The 20,856-nt window shown below is 44.3% G+C and overlaps 1 protein-coding gene across 2 annotated transcripts in view; it reads right to left on the bottom strand.

Annotated features, from left to right (window-relative positions):
- The window catches only part of PTPRT (protein tyrosine phosphatase receptor type T), an 803,133-nt gene that overhangs the window by 692,673 nt on the left and 89,604 nt on the right, over positions 1 to 20,856 (bottom strand). For both annotated transcript variants that reach the window (XM_057529518.1, XM_057529519.1), the window contains exons 3-4: positions 15,749 to 15,830; positions 6,267 to 6,382 (exon numbers count right to left, since the gene is read on the bottom strand). In XM_057529518.1, coding sequence (XP_057385501.1) covers positions 6,267 to 6,382; positions 15,749 to 15,830 — 198 coding nt within the window. The remainder of the gene's footprint in view (positions 1 to 6,266; positions 6,383 to 15,748; positions 15,831 to 20,856) is intronic.

Genomic DNA, 20,856 nt, shown 5'->3' on the forward strand with positions numbered 1-20,856 from the left:
GCCGAAAGGTAAGTTCCATGAGGGCAAGAAGCAGGGCTGCCTTTCTCCCAGCTCCCACGTGCTGGGGCGGGAATGAGCTGGATCAATCCTGAAGCACATAAATGGGGGATGGGCTGAGGGAAGACAGGAAGAAAAAATATCAGAAAGTAAAGGAGGAAAGAATACGTGTGTGAGGGGACAGTTCCAGGTCAGAGTTGCCTACGGTCCTCGGAGAGGAGTTGCACAGGACGGAGGAGGATGCGGTCCATGCATCAGCTTCAGACGAATCTGAGGGAACCCAACCCTGTGCAAATCCAAAGCCCAGCTAGATTTCCCTCCCCTGGGTCGCCCTACAGGAGCTGTTTTTTAATCTGGGGTCCCTACAGGTGAAAAGAAGGAAAGACAGAGCATGTAGTAATGGTGCCATGACGCCGTAAACACACTAAAACCCACTAAGTGGTAGACTTACTGAACTTTATGGTTTGTGAATTATATCTCAAAAGTAATAATAAAAGATTGGGGTATCCTACGCGTGGGGTTCCCCAGCTATGACACAGACCTGCTGTGTGTAAACTCCACCTGGATCCACCCTCACATCATCTTCACAGGACTTGGGGGCACAAGGGAAACTGTTGCAGACATGAAGCTTGTGCTGCCTGCGGGGTAATGAGTAATAAAGTCCTTTGTCTCTGACCCAAGAGTCTCGTGTCTCCTGCCAGCACCCATGCAACCACGCAATGGGCAGCCTAACCCCTTTGCTTGCAAATAAGGCAAACTCTCAGACCCTTCATAGTTGCTGACAGATGATGCCATGGAACCAAGAGGGCAGGAAGATTTTCAAGGAGGCAGCGGTCAGCATCATCAAATGCTGAAAGAAGAGCCAACTGTAAGGAATAATAATAATAATGGAGGAGGACGGGGGGAGGAGGGGGAGGAGGAGTACCACCGCCACCACCCCGCCCCCTGGCTTTAGCAACAAGGAAAGCACTGGTGACCTTCACAAGAGCCACTTCTGGGAAGAGGCAGGAGTTAAAGAAAGCCACACTGCAAGTGTAGACATCACGTTTAAGAAATGTGGCCGAGAAGGGGAAAAGAGCTGTAAGAAGGCAACTAGAAGGCAGAAATTTGAAAAAAAAGCCCAAGGGTGTTGGAATTTCGTTTGTAGATTTGAGAGACTCAAATCTCTTTAAGTACCTAGTACAGTGAAAATTAGAGGTGGGTAACTAGGTGATAAATACATGAATTTTTTTTTAATAGGAAGCCATCTGTATGGAAGGAAAGGCTGGAGTGGAGATACAGGTGGGCAGGGCTATGAGGTTAGCATGGAAGGATGAGCCCACCCAGGACATAGACATAGACCTGCATTCAAATCCTGCCTCTACTGCTCACGACCTGGGTAACTTTGACTCATTTACCCTTAAGGTTCAGTCTCCTCATCTATAAAGCAGGGCTACAAATAGCATCTACCTGAGAGACTGGTTGTGAGAATTAAATACATCGTATGTGTAACCCACTCAATACGTGCCAGCTGTGTTGAGTATCGGCGTGAATTTCTCCTTAGTATGTAGTTGTAGGGTGACCACTAGGTTTTCAGCAGAAGCCGTGCATGGAAGGGACACCTGGCAGAGATGCAGGCAGGAGGGGGAGCTGGTTCCAGGAGCCAGCGGTAGCCCTGCGGGGAGCGGGAAAACAGGTTTACGGGAAGAATCTGCCACAGAGGACTGACACGTCTGCTTATCTCATCAGCCCTGGTGTGGTCACTGCTGTGCTGATGGCTTCCCAGGGCAGGAGCCTTTTCCTGCCAAATTAGGGTGTAACAACGCCCGTGATTTGTCTAAACACGTATGTTGCCCCTACTGAGATCTGTGCAGAGGCTTCGGACACGTGGCCTCATTTCTGAGACTCTTCGAACGCTATTCGTTGTACAGACTTCCGATGGAGTGAATCCTTTGTAGGGAGACCTGGAAGTCGGCCTTGGGGTGGGGCTGACAGGGTCTGCCCTGGAGCCCCTGAGGAGTGCATGGATCCCGCAGCAATCTTCCGTAAAGACCAGGTGACACACAAAAATATTTCTAAACCTCCACCTTAACGAACAGTATCTCTTGGTGGCGATGAGGAGGTGGGGCAGTCTGAGGGTAATTTTACCCGTATTCTCAACAGGGGCCAATGCTGCCGCTTCTGTCGGAATAGCTACCCCTAATTCTGCTATGCCCTGTGAAGGCTCCTACCATCCTTAGAATATGCTGTGCCTAGGAAAAAGTGGTCATTTTTCTCCTTTTAACAGCATTTTTTCTGTTAATATTAGTTACCTACATTCATTTTAGCATATTTGGATGAAACAGAAAAGCGTGAAGATGAAAATAAAAAGCATACATGATCTACCATCGCAATCAATTATTAAGTGTCTTGATATGTGTTTTATAGTGTTATATGTGTATATTTATACAGGTATGTATATATTTGTGTAAATATGTGTGTATACATATGGTTGGTTTTTGATATAAAATTAATATATTGGGCATATCGTTTTATAACTTGCTATTTTCACTTAAATATATACTGTGAAAATGGCATTAAATAGACTTCTATAAACTGATATTTAATGGCTCCATTTACTTAATCAGTCCCCTTTTGCTGGACATTTAGGTTGTTTTCAGTTTTTCATCCTGCTGAACACACTTGCATATACATTTTTTTCCCTGTCTCTGGTTATTTTCTTAGGTGTATTCCCAAAAGTAAAATTACTTGCCGGAAGAATATGTACATTTAAAAGTGTTAGCTAGCTACTGCCAAATTACCTTCCAGAAAAGATGTACCATGTACATTTTCACAGTGCTACACTGATAATTTGTCACTACAGTTCCACCTAGTTGTACCCTGAATATTGCTCTTTTTTTTCCTCCTTTTTCCAAAAGGGCTCCCCAGACTGTAGGCTGCTTTGCTGTAGTCATTCTAGTCAGGATGAATGTAGCCATTCCAGTCAGGATGCACACCAACTACTCGCTTGAAAAAAATGCTTGAAGAATCACAAGTTTGGATTCCTCAAGACAAAGCATCACATAAGGAATCAGCAAGTTATGAATGAGGCCCTTCCACCGGAGACCACGGCACTACATGCTTCACCTCAAGAAGAAATCATCCCAAAACAAGACGAGCTTGTGTATAACTTTTATTGGCCTTTATCCGCCTTTTCCCTAAAAGACTACAATTGTTCTAGCCTTAGGTATACACATTTCTGTATAGGTCCTGTCTGTTGATTTTTATGTAAAACTTGCACTATAATTCCATGAAAGCTGGCACTAGCAGACAGAGTCTTCTGAAGAGCATATTAAGTCTTCAGGAGGGTGCAAAACAGGGGTATGGGGAGTCTTCCTTTTTAACTTATTTATGATCTGAAAGCACTTAAGGACAAGCAGGTAAAAGGAAAAGAAGGTAAGCATTCTCTACAACAGGCAACAGGGATTCATCCCCAAATACGAGTCCACCAACTTTTCCCTAACCACTGCCAGAGAGAAGGGCCACTGACATACTATTCTGAGAATAAAGCCACCGCCTTTATTTCCCTGACTTAAAACTGCTGGATAAAAAAAGTTTCCACATTTGGTGACTTAGTGAATAGTCAGCTTATCTTGGAAGCTACAGCAAGAAATAGCATTGTTGAAAGGCACACCTGCTGTAGGTGTCCTGTGGACTCTTGGCTACAATGTGTCTGCTTCACTCGCTTTGGAAATTCTCAGGCCGAGGCGCCCCGGCCTGTTACACGGAACACAACTGTGGCAAGTCTGCAGGCTGGTCCTCTGGGCGCTGGGATAAATCCAAAGCAACATCTCATGAGAAATCCGCCACTGCCTTAGCTCGTCCATCTCAGATCATGGCTGCAATTCTCTCTTGGGTGGCAGGTATCATGACTGGCGTCTCATATTTTATAGAAAGATGTTGACCTACTTCCAACTACACTGTTGAATATAAGCCTGGACTTAACTGGCCAAGCGGGCATTTTGCCAGAGAGCATAGTGTAAGCCATCTACCTCCCAATATTTCCTGAAATATAGATGAGGGAGACAACATTTCTGGTGGTTTCCTTGAAGAAATAGTTATTTAATCTATTCACTCTCCAGATACATGTGAGGTATCCCAGGATGGCAATGGTAGAGAGCTGGGGACCTCTGCCATATCACACTGCCCACCCCACCTCCCTCCCACCCACCCCCGCCCCCGCCGCCAAATTGCTTTTACCCAGAGCATCACTATGGGAAACAAGCCTAGGAAACTCACTTGTGTGCCCTCAGTAAGACTGTGGTGGAAAATGCTGTTCCCTACATCACAGACTGTTTTCTTTATGAGGACTCCTGGGAACAATTCCTGTCTGGCCTCTGTGTGAACGACAGAATTTTCTGGAGCCACTGGTTTGTGTTCATCTCAGGGACATCACTGTGAACTGTGTATCCGACAAGCTTTCCTTATTCTGTCTGTGGCCATGGTGCTGTGGGCTCTGCCTGTGACCCACCAGGAAGCAGCAGACTTACAGAAATGCAGTTTTTAGCATATGACCAGCTCCGACATGTTATTTTCCTCCTATTTTGTGTTGCCTCACTTAATTTATGCTATCCTGTCATGCTTTATGTCCCATTGTAAGCCACCTGAAAAACGTTCTGGAAATAAGATTTGGTTTACACTGAAAAGTAGATAAATAAATAAGATGTGGAAGAGTTCTAAACCATGTGTTTCTATTTCCTTCAAAACTTCAATTACATTCTGCTTTAACATCCTTCCACTGATAGACTCAAGGTTTAGAGCACGCAACTCAGAACTGTAGCAATAACGTTCATAAGATAATTGGAAAACCCAAATAAAGATGCTGAATGTACTGTGACTGTCTCTTCTCATTCTTGTGACCCAACTGAGGCAATGCCATTGACATGACAAAGCTTCTTGGGAGCCTGATGCACTTTAATACTAATTATAATGAATAAATAGCATTACGTAATACTTGAGTGACATGTGGAAGTTTCCCGTGCTCTCTCGTGGTCTGCAGGCAGACCCGGAAAGCAGCAGGAGCAGGCATTATCACTGACTGTTATTTTCATTCTACTGCTCTGCTAAGAAGCAAGAAAAGAAGCTCCTAGATGTGCTCTCTCGGCCCAGGGACTTTCCAACTGCAGGAAATGGGCTCAAATGCAAGAAGAGAAGTGATACTATGAACTCCCATCAAAGTGTGCTGGGCATGGGTTAAGGACCAACATACAAACTATGTGAGTCAGAAGAGATGATAGAGAACTTTAAGTATATGAAGTTGGAGGTAACAGGAGTCAGCTTCCTTCAAGCAATATTCCTGATTCCTTGAACTGGAGGTGATGTCTCTCTAGAGCTGTGGTCTCCAGTAAGACTCTCTGCAATGTCAGAAATGTTCTCTATCTGCATTTGTCCAACATGGTAGCCACAAGATACATGTGGCTATTGTGCACTTGAAATGTGGCTAGTGCAACTGGGCATCTGAGTGCTGAATTGTATTTATTTTAACTAATTTAAATTTAAATAGTCATATTAAGTTTAACAATGTTACAGGGTACAGGATCAATATAGGAAAGTCGATTGTATTTCTGTATACCAGTAATGAAAAATCAGAAATTGAGGGTTTTTTTTAAATGTATTTTAGAGTAGCATCAAAAATAGGAGATATTTAGAGATAAGACTGACTAAAGATATACAAGACCTGAACAATGAAAATTATAAAACTTTGCTGAGTGGAATTACTACAGATCTTAATAAGTAAAGAAATATACCATGTTCACGATGAGAAAACACTCATTATTGTTAAGCTGTCAGTTTTCCCCAAAGGGATCTATAGGTTCAATGCAATCAAACCCCATCAAAATCCAACAGGCCTTTTTTCTTCTGTATTAGAAATTGACAAAAAAGTCATATGGAAATGAAAATGTACCCAGAATCTAAAATATCCAGTTTGCCTTAGTCCTCGGATTCTGGGCTTAAAGGACAAAGTTTGTTAGAGGGCAGTTTGGAAAGCTCATAGTTGCAAATTCTACTTCTGGCACTTTTATGTTTGTGACCTCAGTTTCTCAATCTGTAAAATGGGGAATACTGATGCCTACATAACAGAATTAGAGTTTAGATTTAACAAGATCATGGATGCAGAGTATCATCCAAGGAGCAGAGGTACATAAAAAATACCCCTTCCGCTTCCCCACCAAGCCCTTTATCACAGCACACACTTTCTTCCCTTCCCAAGGGATGGGCAGGTATGAGCAGGAGGCCCCTCCCATCCTTACCTGGAGCCAAAGTTTGTCATGCTGAGACCACTTTCCACCAGCAATGCACTGAAAGGTGGCATTCTGCCCCACGTTCACCTCGACATTTTGGAGCCGCAGAAAATGAGGTGCTTTTCCTAAGAGAGAAGCCAAAAAGCATATGAGGACAGAATTCAACAGCCTGACCATGTCCCTGTCGGCGGGTGGGAGCTCAGGATGGGCACTGGGCAGGGGCGAATTTGTGCTTAGGAGATGGTCTGGCTCGGTGAAAAGCTACTGTTGATTGATCACTTCCTGAGCCAGTTACTGTTCTAAGACATTTACATACATCATCTCACTTAAATCTCACAAAAATCCACAAGGTGGGCAGTAACTCCATTTCACCAATCAGAAAATTAATGCTCTGAAGGTCTGTCATGGTCAGACAGCCAGAAACTGGGGAAGGCAAGACATGAATCCATGTCTCTGAGAGCCTCAAAATCCATATTATTAGCTGCTGGGTAATACTGCCATGTTTGCAAAAGGAAGTCAGAGGGATGGGGGGGGGGGTCACCCCAGAAGATATCTCCCTGTAGACCTGGGTGAGCAGAAAGAAGAAAACTGAAGTGAAGCACCTTTGGGCCTGAGACTTCCACACCTGGCCTTGGCGATGACGCCGATCATGAGGAGGGCAAAGAGGGGAGGATGGAGAAAAGGTGGAGGAGAACACTAGTAGTAAGCACTACGTGAATGAAGGTTCCGTGACTGGTGTCGTGGCAGTGTCTACACATGGTAACTCACTTAACCCAATGCAGCTGGTGGTGGTATTATCTCTATTTTACAGCGAGTGAAGCAAGGCACCGAGAATTCAAGACACATTCAGAGTCTGCACTTTTCACTCTAAGCTATGTTATCTAGGGATGGGATGGAGGTGGGACATTTACTCCGGGGACCTGGCGTAACAGGAGAAAGGACTTTCAGATGGAACTCATGGTGTCCATGGGTAATCAGTTCTAGAATTAAACATATGTTTTATGTTGGGTAACTTGGGTTCATCTCTTGTTTGTGGAGAGAGGTCCTTGCCTATGTGAGCTCTCCAAAGACGAGTGGATTGATAATCTATGTCTAGAAGAATGCGTTTCTTCATCAAGGCACTAAAGTGCCAACGATCCCTATCACATCAACCAAATCAGTGATGAACCAGGCATCAAATACCCGTGGAATGCGATCAAATGGACAGTTGTTAAGAAAATCAGGAGGTTCAACGAGGGCCTTTGGCCATCTTTTCAGAGGGAGTCAAACATCCAGACAGACAAGTAATAATCATAACATCACTTACTGAAAGCTCCTACAATGCCAGGCACTGTGAAAAATGCTTTACATGTTTTATTGAAGTTAACTTCATAACATTCCCTAAAGCAGACACTAGTATTATTTCCCTTTTAGAGACGCAGAAACCAAGGCTCACCAAGTTTAATTTGTCCAACACCACACAGCATTAATGACAGGAACAGAATTCAGTCCAGGTCCATTTTAGCCCCAAAACTCAGCATTTAACCAGCACATTCTCTTGCCTCATGGACAACGGGAGGTCAACGGTGTCACCTGGAGCCCAGGGTCCAAAGAAAGGGCTCACAGGCAAGGCTGTGCTGATCCTCCAGACTCCTCTCATTGCTCCGGAATATTTTACCACAGGAGGTTCCTTTCCTTGGCATTTGTCCCCATGGCCTTCACACTTTGAACTGTCTGCTCTACCAAACTGTGTCACCACCTGCAACGCTCAGCAGAAGTCAAGGACCTTGGCATGATCAGGCAGACTCACTGTGCGAAAACATACAGCTTCTGCTCAGGTTTCTAAACAAAGTGACAACAGCTCAGTCCCCCTCATGCCACCTCCAGGGCCCCACGACTAGATGGCGTCACGAGTCCAAGGCCCAGGGAAGTCCTCTCACTGTGGGCTTCTCAGAGTTGAAGATTCGTGCATCTAGTCAACCTGACAGATGTCATGCTGCTTTGATTGTCTGAAATTTTTTCCTTTTTGCTCTCCTGTATAATTTTGTAAAGTTATTTTTGGAACTATCAGTTCAAGTCACATTTTTTTTTTAAATTTTATTTATTTATTTATTTATTTATTTACTTATGGCTGTGTTGGGTCTTCGTTTCCATGCGAGGGCTTTCTCTAGTTGCGGCAAGCGGGGGCCACTCTTCATCGTGGCGCGCGGGCCTCTCACTGTCGTGGCCTCTCTTGTTGCGGAGCACAGGCTCCAAACGCGATGGCTCAGCAACTGTGGCTCACGGGCCTAGCTGCTCCGCGGCATGTGGGATCTTCCCAGACCAGGGCTCGAACCCGTGTCCCCTGCATTGGCAGGCAGATTCTCAACCACTGTGCCACCAGGGAAGCCCCTCAAGTCAATTTTTAAGTGGCAAAAGAGTGAATCTTGTAAGCCCCTTTATGCTACCTGTTTGAAGCGGGAAGGAACATCTACTCCCTGGTAAGGAGGGGGTATAGAATCTTAGTTCCAATGTTGGGAGGTTTTGTGTTGGGTTTTTACAAAGGGATATCTCCCCTCACCCTTGGGGACCCTGGGCAAATCATTTAACCTCTGGGACTTGTGCAACTAGAAATGAATTGTCTCTGGATCAATGTCCCCTGCTTGCTTCTCTTTTTTTTTTTTCTTTTTTGTTTTTGACCACACCATGCGCGGCTTGTGAGATCTTAGTTCTCCAAGCGGGGATTGAACCCAGGCCCTCGGCAGTGAGAGCAGGGAGTCCAACCACTGGACCGCCAGGGAATTCCCTCTCCTGCTTGCTTCTGACTCCTTTCTAGCAGACCTCTTGCCTTGATTCTTTCATCTGCAATCCCTCTTCTTCCCTCCCTTCTAGGTACAGTGGTAGAGAATTCAGAGGTTTAATGGCCCCTGGCGTTAATAATTCTGGTGAAACACCGAGGGTTTACAGAGAGCAGAGATGTTGAAAGCACGTGCCTTCAGTAGCCAGACAGTTATGTAAAGGAATCAAGTGGTTCAGTTGTAAAACAAACAAAAACAAAACTGCCACCTCCTTGCCCCCTTATTCATTTTCCCACCTTTCATAGAGACTTGGGTAAAATAAAGATTTCTCTGTATCAGAAAAGCAACATCACAGGCACACTAATAACGGGTATCTGACACCAGCCTCAGCAATGAGGAGGCAATAAGGAGTGGTGGGGACTTCGGGGAACTGGATAAAGACGCCATGCCCCATAGGCAGGGGGCAGCTAGCAGTTCCCTAAATCCAGCAGACAGAGGCCATGTGACAGTGCTGTGCTCAGGGTAGCCAATCATCCGATTTCTCAAGGCAAGTAAGAAATCCAGCCTTAGGTGAAAGCCCTCATTCTAAAATCTTGACTGAATTTATTAAAACACTATGTAGACTTATTAACAAAACACGACCGCAGGCATGCTCTTCTAGGTGGCTGTCTCTGTTACGTAGCTCTTATGGAACAATTTCCACTGGCCAGTCTTGCCTGGTCTGAGCCCATAAAACCAGGGATGTCCCCACCGCTGCAGGCATCGTGCTGTGGTATCACGCGCACACTAGCCCTGGATCGCGGTGCTCAACGCGGGAACCTTTCCGGACCACCCTCCGCCTGCTTAGCACCCTCTCCACACGCCCTTGCTCTCTGAGCCCCGGCTTCATCTCCAGCCCATGACAGATCTCTCTCTCTCTCTCTGGCGGATCCTCCTGATGCTGGGGACCTGTTTGGTGCACTTCTCTGAGCTCCTGGCCGCCCCAATCCTCCTCCCACCCCCCCACCCCCACCTGAGCCCTGTCCTCTCCCAGCTGTGATTTGCACCCAGCATCCACAGCTCCAGGAAAGCAATGACCCCACCCGCTTCAACTCACCAACCTTCGGCCAAGCACAGACGACCTTGGGGCCCCGACCAGCCACCAGCTCGGGGGTTTTAAGCATCCCACACTCACTCCCCACTGAGACCCAGCGCCCCCAAACCGGGACCCTGCGGAATGGGGTTAACAGAAAACTGGCTGTGCATTTGGGGCAAAATGCCTTGATGTTGGTGACATTTAAACTCCTGCAGATGTCAGGGCAGCATCTGAAGACGTATTATTGTGCCCTTTATCTCGCTCTTTAAACCTGACAGTGTGCTCAGCGGGAAGCCACACAATTGTGGAGAAAGTGCAACTACATACATTAAAAACGTGCTGCAGACCGTGGGCTCAGTGACATGGCCCCACAAGGTTGTGATGGGAAAAAAAAAAAAAAAAAAAGTTTAAACAATTTTAAAAGTCAACCTAGGAGCTAGAAACTTTGAAACTGAGTGGAAAATTGTGCTGACATTTATCGTCCACAGTTATAACTGCAGTGGCCCTGCTAATGGCTGACATGGAGAAACGGCAGCAGAGGGTAACTATGGCTAAAGTATTTGCAGAATAACACAAAAATGTTAAATGGGCCATAAAATATAGACGAGAGGTCTCAGTTTGTAGGAGAAAATAATTTCCGTTGAGTATCACACTTATCTTCCGGTCACTGTTTCAGAAGCTGAGAGGCAAGTGTTTAAAGTCATAACTTCAGCTCAAATCGATCGAGAATACAATTGCAAATCATGTACTAAGCCCTCTGGAACTTTTGGAAGACTTAGTGGAATCGCTTATTGATAAACTCTGACCATACATTAATTTTTAAAAAATGTTTTAGGGAACTGGAGTGGAGAATTACAAGCCTGAGGACCCAAAGAGGATGCATTCTTTTAATATAGTTAAGTTTTTCACAAGCTATGAGTGAAGTCAAAAATGCATTAAGGCTGGGGTTGGGGGAAAAGCACTGTCAGGCCGAAGGACAGTTCAGAAGCTACTAGCAGGCTGCACGACTCGCGATCCCATGAGCAGCCTCCAGGACCCATGTGTAGTGGGAACCGTGGAAGGTCACACACACCTCCTCCCCAGAATCACACCACCCAGCTGATGACGCCAGAAACCTAGCAGGGCACCATTTCTGATGCCTCCGGTCCCTACTCTAACCCCATCACTTAGGACCAGTGGGCTCCACCTCCTAAATTCATCTGTAGTCTGTCCACTACCGCTCTCCATCTCTACGCTCTATGTTTCTTCATAGTCTGCTTACCATCTGTTATGGGCTGAACTGTATCCCCCCAAAATTCACAGGTTGCAGCCTTAATGCTCAACAGCTCAGATTGTGACTGTATTTGATGACTGAGACTTTAAAGGGGTGATTATGTTAAAATGAGGCTGTTAGGGCAGGCTGTAACCCAATCTGACTGATGTCCTCATAAGAAAATTTGGACACACAAAGACACATCAGGGGCAGATGTGCACAGAGGAAAGACCATGTGAGGACAAAGTGAGAAGGCGGCCGTCTGCAAGCAAAGGAGGGAGCCCACGGACAAAACTAAACCTGCCACCTTCACCTTGGACTTGGGGCCTCCAGGACTGTGAGAAAATGAAATTCTGCTTAAGCCACCCAGTCTGTGTATTTTGTTATGGCAGCCTTAGCTGACTAATATACCATCTGTTATAGACCAGATAATTACCTGATTGTTTGTTTTATTTTCAGTCTCTTTCACATCACTGGAAGCCCATGAGGGCAAAGAATGAATCTGTCTTACTCACTCCCATGAACCCAGACTAGTGTCTGGCATGGAGCATATGCTCAGTGAACACGTCAGATGGTGAATGAATGTCTCTCCACCACCTGGTCCAGGACATCACCATCTCTTACATGACTCTAGAACTTTCTTTCTCATAGGTCTCCTGACTTCTTCTCTATTCCCCCTTCAACCCCTCCTCCACAGAACAGCCAAAGTAATCTTTTAACAATTAAATGAGATCGTATCAATTCCCAGCATAAACCCCTCCAGTGGTGCCTCCCTACACTTAGATTAAAATCTAACCAGTCATGGGGCTTCCCTGGTGGCACAGTGGTTGAGAATCTGCCTGCCAATGCACGGGACACGGGTTCGAGCCCTGGTGCAGGAAGATCCCACATGCTGCGGAGCAACTAAGCCCATGCACCACAACTATTGAGCCTGTGCTCTAGAGTCCACAAGCCACAACTACTGAGCCCGTGTGCCACAACTACTGAAGCCCATGCGCCTAGAACCCATGCTCCATGACAAGAGAAGCCACTGCAATGAGAAGCCCGTGCACCGCGACAAAGAGTAGCCCCTGCTCGCCACAACTAGAGAAAGCCCGCGTGCAGCAACAAAGACCCAACGCAGGAAAAAATAAAGTTAATTAATTAAAAAAAATCTAACCACTCACAATCTAAAATATGACACAAATGAACTTATCTACAAAACAGAAACGGACTCACAGACATAGAGAACAGACTTGTGGTTGTCAAGGGGGAGGGGCATGGGGAGGGATGGATTGGAGTCTGGGGTTTAGCAATGCAAACTATTATGTACAGAATGTATAAACAACAAGGTCCTAGTATATAGCACAGGGAACCATATTCAATATCCAGTCATAAACCACAATGGAAAAGTATATATATAAAAAAACTGAATCACTTTGCTGCACAGCAGAAATTAACACAACATTGTAAATCAACTATACTTCAATTAAAAAATAATAAATTACACAGTTTGATAAGTTAAAAAAAAAAATCTAACCACTCACAATGATGTTCAGGGCCCTGCTTCCCTTTCACTCAGAAACACTTTCCTCCATGTTCCCCACGCTCAGGTTACTCTGGCAGCATCAAGCTGATCCCACTGCAGGGATCACTTGCCCTTTCCTCTGCCTAGAATGCCCCCTCCCCAAACCTTCATACAGTGAACTCCTTCTGTGACTCAGATCTCAGCTCAGACCGCATCTCCAAAGATATCTCCCTGACCACTTTATCTAAGAAGGCCCTCCACATCCGAGTCCCTCACATTCATTATATTCATAACACATCACTATCTGAAATTATATTAGTGACTTAATGTCCTTCCTCCCTCTGTCCTTCTGCTAAGTATACAACATGGGAACAAAGACCTACCTATCTTGGTCACTTAAGTATCTTCTGTGTCCAGCAGAAGTTCCCGACACATAACTGATGCTCAGTAATTAACTCGTTGAAAGAAAGAATGAATAAAAACCCTGACTGGATATGGATTGAGCATGGGACCTTGGGAAGGGGCCTTTGCTAGGCCCTGGTCAACCCTACACGACTCACGAGCTATGGATAGAACTCAGGGAACTACATGCACCACCAATATTTGCACATAGAGTTAAATGGAATTCTCAAATTCCAACCCCTTTCACAGAGTTGCACATTTTGATTTCTAGGAAGTTTTAAGCTTAAGCCTCCTAAGCATCTAAGTTGAACTCAGATGAAGCACATTACACAAGAACACAGCCAGGGTCACGTCTTCCTGAGTTACGTCCCATGGCCCATTTGCTGGGTAACTTGCTCTCAGCAATTCCATAACCACATAATGCACACTCCTCAGCAGGAGGCGTATGAAGCTCTCAGAAGAATCCAAAATTCAGAAGCGGCCTCAATGGGAGGAGGATTCCAAGAGGAGCCATGAGACTTCAGGCATGGAAAGGCATTCAAATGCCCTCCAGAGAACCCTCGCCCATGGAGATTTCTCTGAGAGAAGGAAGCATGGGGCTGCAATGGCAAACCATGGACAGTGTGTAGAGTTAAGGCAGCGTTGAGGCTGAGATAAGAGACAGGTGTCAGGTTGGGTGTCATGGTGGAGGTAAAAACTCCCAGTAGAGGACAGAATTCTGGGATCCCAGGAGAGAGAACCAGGCCAGATTCTTTTAGGAAGAGCCTACTAGAAAGACCTAGTGCAAGCATCCAGCACAGGGTAAGCAGCAGGCAGGCATCTGGATGCAGCCCCGAGGATGCGGTGTGTGCAGGACTTGGGGATTGCTGAAATCCTGTTTCAGAGAGACTGCCTCAAAACTGATGGCTGCGCAAGGTTGAGTGTGTGAGGTTAAGTGGATCACAAGTGGAGCAGACATCTCCCGACATGGTCTGAGGTCAACCATCATTCTCCAATGGGCAGCAGATGCTGATTCCCAGGAGTCCAGGGAGGGGAAGACTTAATCCTGGTAAGAGGGACTCAGGTGTATACCCAGTACATAAATCCTGCATACCTGGGGGATTTCTGGGACCCTCTTCACATAAAGTCTGTTTCAGCAGAGACATTTGCTGGGCATAACTGAATGGACAGATCCATCTGAGAAAATCCCAAAGACTCAGGAAGTAACCCAGAGGGTAGGAACCTTAGGCCAGACTAATGGAGAATCTAATAGGATCTCAGCATTTCTGAGATGCTGGTTGATTCCTGGGGAGGAGGTTTCCCTTACACAGACACCAAACACAGTTATCCAAAATACTGTCTTGCCAAAACCCCTTGGAACTCATCCCAAATTCCTCCAGAGAAGGTGCTCTAAGACAATGGGTCAAACAATGTCACTGTAGTGCCAGGGGAGGGAAGTGACGTTTGGGGCTCTGATGAATTCATTGTAGCAGAAGTTGAAAGAATCATTCTAATTAAAGCAACATAGATGGGGCAGAAATGAGAAGAGCCTCAAAATGGGAGGCAAGAAAGGCATAAAAGCACAGGACGTATTATATCTCTTGAGGGAACAGCAAACTGCACCAGAGCCCATAGCATGACTCATGGCTATAAGGAAGAAGTAGAGAGAACCCTGCTAGGAGTTAGTTACCCAACGGCTGCCAAGAAACTAATAGGAACTTGCGATCTGCAGACACTAACAAACTAATGGGGCTGGCAACTTAACCAGCCCTCCTATGGGGCTGCCATAATCCCCAGGCATATCCCTTTGATTACGATCCCCCCACCAAATGTCACTGGATATGATGCCATCTCAACTACCTGCACCCAGGACTTGTCCCCTCTGAGATTTAGTGAACCTGGGAACCACAGCTCCTTGCTCAGACACATTCAAATATCTTAGACTAAATACACAAGGAGAGAGAACTTCCAGGGGAAATTGGCTGGGCTTGGAGGAGTGGAATGCCTTTGAGAACTCTCGACACTGTACCATAAGTACTAACCACTGTGAGAAATCTCTCCCTATGCCTACACGGAGTTGATGAGGGTATTTAAAATTACTTTTGAAGAATTAACAGCTTTGGGGTACTTTTCCCTGTGAGTGAACAGTGTGCTAATTTGCTCCATGTTTTGGTGTTGTTCTTTTTTTGAGACAATTGCACAAGATTCTATCCAAAGCCCTCTAATTCTTCCACTTCAGTGGTCTGAATCCCGCTAATAAACAATCAGGACTTTAGACTCCCTTAATAATGCAGACAGATTCAAACAAAGATGTTTTGCCGCTCTCTGCAAAGTCCTGGAGGTGCTGCCTGTTGAACAGGCCAGCAAAATTATGGATTTATTCAGGACTGATTGCATTGAGTATGTAAGCGAGTGAGAGATGTTTGTGAGCTGAATGAATAGGGGGGGGGGGACTGCAGCCTCCAAGCTACCCAGTCTGGCACGGAGCAAGACTGCGTTAGGATGAGGGGAGAGACTTACTGCATGGATGGGCAAGGACCCGGACCTCGTCCACAGCGATGTAGCCAGGATGACCCTTCAGAGAGACGGATTCAAATATCACCTGCAACACACAAGGCAGGAGTCAAGTTCGCAGAAGTGGTTGTAGGAATTCATCGCAGCTGCCCAGCCCCCAAACAATTTATGTTTCAGCTTCCCACTAGAACTACCAAAAGAGGTGTTATATTAGGCTAGGATGCTACCCCGGCAATTGACGTGGATTTTCAAAATAAGGTAAAAAGGCCACATTCCAGTGACTAGCAAAAGAATAATGAGCCACATGGAACATTTCTAATGGTTTTCAGAACTAACACTGGGATGCAGGGAAAACAACCCAAAAGTGGCCTGGAAACCCCGATCTGCACCTTTTTCACTGTTGTTTCAAGGGAAGCACAGAGAAGAATGACTTCCGAACATCTCAACTTTCTTACGAAGGATGAGGGAGAAGCCACCATAAGCCAAGGAGCGTTTACCTTAATTTAATTCCACATCTCCAAGGACTACAGTCCATCTGAATTACCTAATAACACCTCTTGAAAATAAGCCCCAGGCACCACTATTGGTATCTGGGAATCCAAGGGCAACAAGTTCTTTGAATCCTCCATTCTGACTCCCACTCAAACTGCTGATTTCAGTAAACAGCTTTCCTTGTCACCCACCATCCACCTTCACAAAGGAGATTTGACTATCTGTGTGGACAGCATGACCAATGCCCCTGACCTCCCTAATTCCAATGGCCTCATCTTCCAATCAGCTTCAGCCACATGCTCACACTTGCCCTTCTCCACTCCACAAACTGGAATTTTCAGTGTATTTTGGCACAGACCGCTACCACACGCTCCTCTCCCAACCCACCCCTCTTAAACCTGCTTCTGCAGTGCACATGGTACCCTGGATCTCAACTTTTCTAGAGACTGTATGCTGCATGGACCTCCCTGTATTCTCAACAAACCCAGGGTTCCCCCACTCTGTTGACTAATCACCCATACCATTCTCACCGAAAGCCCCAGTTCCTCATTTCAGTGTTGGCAAATCTACTGCAAAACTGCCTTCTCCACTCCTATACCCCATACAAATGTTCCCCTTTCAACATCACCTACCCAATCCCTGTAAGATACCCACATCACATCTTTAAGAGGCAAGAGGACTACAGAGGGGCTGACTTCTAACTTCTTACCCATCAACCTAATCTTCATGGGTTAGATGACTACACACCAACCACTGCCCCCTCTCTGCAAGGCACACCCCAGCGCCCTTGACCTCTACCTCTGCTGCATTTTCCAGCTTCTTGGTTCTTGGTTCTCTCTCTCTATCTTGTATCTCCGAATCCTCCCTTTTATTCCTGACTCTGACAAACATAAATGCTTGGATTTCTCTTACTCTTTAAAAGCTACCCTTTGGCAGCAGTTGTATTTATAGTCCAATTGTGTTTCAATCCCATTTAAAATTCTCAATGGTTTTAATTACACTCACTCTACACTTCCCTACTTCCCAGTGCAAAACTTCAACCCGTCACCTGGACTTTGTCCTCAGCAGTCCCCCCAACACTGACTGCATGGCAGACACCAGTAATCTTAGCAGTGCTCTTACTGCTTAAATCCAATACATATATTTCAATCTTTATCTTACTTTAAGAAGGAAAATAGTATAGGGCTTGGGATCTGGGTCAGAATGCCTGGGTTCTAGTTCTGGTTGTACCACCTTGTATGTGCACACCTTGAGCAAGTTACCTTACTGCTCTGTGCCTCAGTTTCCTCATCTGTAATTATAGTGTCTACCTCACTGGGTAATGATTCAGGTGAAAGGAGTTAATACACTACTTAGAACTATATGTGGCACATGGTAGGTTCTCAGCAAATGATTGCTATACTTATTCTTCATACTTGACCATTTTCCTACAATTACTGATGTTCATAGCTTCTCCCTCTCTGGGTCTCTCTTCTATTTAGGCTCAGGCGACACTTCACTCTCATGGTTCTTCTCATCGATCTGTGTCTATTCTACCATTGGTTTCTTTGTAAGCACTTCTCCTATATCCACTCTTCAAATGTGGGCTGCTTCTATTCATTTTTGTAAACTGAAAACACTCTTCCTTCAATGGCTATCAATTCACTGATAATTCCCAAGCCCAGATCTCCATTCTAGACCTTTCACCTCAACGTGGGTCTCACTTATCCAGCTCAAAGATCTGTATTTCCACCGAGATATCACATAGATCCTCCAACACAATCTGTACACAACAGAGTTGAGCAGCTTCCCTATCAAGCTGTCTCCCTCACTGCCCAATGGGCCATCCTTCCTGAACTATGGACTTCAGTGGGTTGCCCCATCCAGTCATTGAAAACTGAGATGCAGACATCTGCCTGGGCTTCTCCGTCTGCCCCACTCCTCACATCCTTTTTTTTTTTTTTCTTTTGACTCTGTCTTCTTAGTATTTCTCCTATCTGCCCATGTCTTTCCATCTCTGCTGTTAAGTTGAACTCTATGAAGCAACCATCCTGTAGATCAAAACCAGTTGGATATCAATGCCATTGCTCTGGTTCAAATCTTCATCACTTTTCACCTCTATCATCTCAACAGCCAACCAAATAGACCCTCTCTCTCCTGTTTTTTACTCCTCGGTTCAAGCTGTGGATGGAATGTAAGGTGGGTGATAAGATCAACAGAAAAACCCCCATGTGGAATCTTTTTGTGGTCCATGTGGTCACTTCAGGTTAGTGGATTCAGAGGCCAGAGGTGTCAGTGGGGTCCAGAGCTCTACAGCTATAACAAGTGAGCGGGGAAATGGTGGAAAGCGTGGTGATGGCTGTGAAGAGGCAGCCTCCCTGGGTGGTAAGATCTATCACTAAGGCAACACACTGCTGCCTGGGAATTACGTACAGTGACTTGGGGCTGACAGTCACATCAAACATAGAGCAGCTGGCACCAGCAAGACAATCCCTCCAGAAGAGGGGTTTACTAAGACAGCAGGGTCCTTACGAGAGACTGAACAAACAAAACCGTGCAGAGGGTAGGGGGAAAGTTTGTAGAAATGAAAGTGTGATAGCTGCCTCATCCTGCAGAGAAGGAAGTCAACAGAAGACCTTTCAATGAAGAATTATGTATCTAATTATATTTTTAATAATTCAAAGGAAACCAAAAGCCAAGTCCATAGGAAAAAATAAAAAGAAAACACACCAAACACAGAAAAACGTTTAAAAGAAATGGCATAAAAGCATTCAAGTTGCGTAGCAAAAATGATCAAAGAAAAAATTTCTATTGTGACAATAAATATAAATAGGTTAAAATAGAGAAAAGCTCTCAGACTGTCTAAATAAACCCTATCTAATCATATGCTATAAGATAAACACCTAATATAGAATGACTCACTAACCTTAAAAATAACAAGTTGAACAAAGACATAATAGGAAAATGCAAATAAACAGAAAACAGTTGTAAACAATGCAAAAGCATCAAAGTAGAATTTAAACCAAAAAGAAATATAAAAACCATTAAGTGGACTAAAATGGTCATTAAAAAAAAAAATGCATGAGTCAATAGATTTAAAAGGAGAAAATGATGGGAAAAAACCCCAGCATCTGAAGATTTTAACACTTGTCTTAGTCTCTGACCAAACAGGAAAAAATAAAATATCAAGTATGTATCTAATATGAATAATAATGCGTTTACTAAACAAATACAAAGAGAGAATAAAATTTCTGTTCAAATGCTCATGGATTATTTACACAAAGATCATATAATAGACTAACGTATAACTTCAATAAATCCTTCAAAGAGGAAACCATACAGGTTTGGGTCTATACATTTCCTAACTGAATTCCCTGAAGCAATAAATTAATGACAAAAGCTTAAAAATCAATTTCTTAAAGTTGAAATATTGTATATTTCTTAAATACATAATAACTATAATATCAAAGTATGTTTTATATGTTAACAAGAGTCTGAATAAAACAAAATTAAAAGTCAAATGGCAAGTTGAGAACAATATCTGTAATATCAATATATATGCCAGCTAAATGGTAAATATCATGTTTTGTGTAAACAATTCTTGAGAATCAACAAAAAAAACTCTCCAAAAGAAAAATCAGCAAGTGAGTTCAGCATGTAATTCACAAAAGATGAAGTAGGATTGGCAATGATTTATGAATGTAATCTTTTTAATGACATTAGGGAGATTACAGCAGTTGAATGTTTTCTTCTTTACACTTTTCTAGATTTTCCAAATTTTCTGCAATAAAAATGAGCTCCTTTATATTTACAATAAAAGGTAAGTGCTTTGAGGTGCATTACATTTTCATATCTCTCTGCATGTTATACTATCCCTGTGTCAGGTATGTACCACAGTACAATTAACTCTACTATAGCAACTATCACACCAGATTGTAACTGCTTGTCCATGAATTATTTCATTCTCTAAACTCTAAACCTACTGGGAACAGGAACAGTATCTCATTCATTCATATTTATAGAGACCCTCTTGTGTACCAAGCACTGAGGCACATGCTGGGGCTATAAAAGTGAACAAGAAGGTTAGGGGCCAAGCCCTGATAAACTTTACATTTTATGAATGGAAATGGAAATTAAAAAGAAAAATATGGAAAATTAAATTCATTCTGTGATTGGTATTATGAAGGAAATAAACAAAATGTTGTGATTAAGAGTAACTAAGCGGGAGAGGGTCTACTTTACTTAGAGTGGTCAGGAGAGAACTCTAAGGGGGTAATTATTAAGAGGAGACCAGAAGGATGAAATTGGCAAGTCCAGGAAGAGGTGGTAGAACATGCAAAGGCCATGAGGCAGGAAAGAACTCAGGGATGACCTGGGAACATGAGAATGAGACCCTGGTGTGGCTGGGATATAGTAAATAAGCTAGAGAAGCACAAGGCATGGCTGGAATGTTAGTTGAGGGTCAGATGACATGGAGTCCTACAAGACCTAGTATGGAGCTTGAATTTTCTGCTGTTACTGAACCATTTAAAGCAGGAAAGTGACATAATCTAATTTACATTCTAAAAAGATCATTCTGGCTGTTCTGTGGAAATTGACTTGGGGGTAGGGGGCACTTGAGCAAGAATGAAACAAACAGACCT

Source organism: Balaenoptera acutorostrata, chromosome 15 (genome assembly GCF_949987535.1).
Source record: "Balaenoptera acutorostrata chromosome 15, mBalAcu1.1, whole genome shotgun sequence".
Lineage (NCBI taxonomy): Eukaryota > Metazoa > Chordata > Mammalia > Artiodactyla > Balaenopteridae > Balaenoptera > Balaenoptera acutorostrata.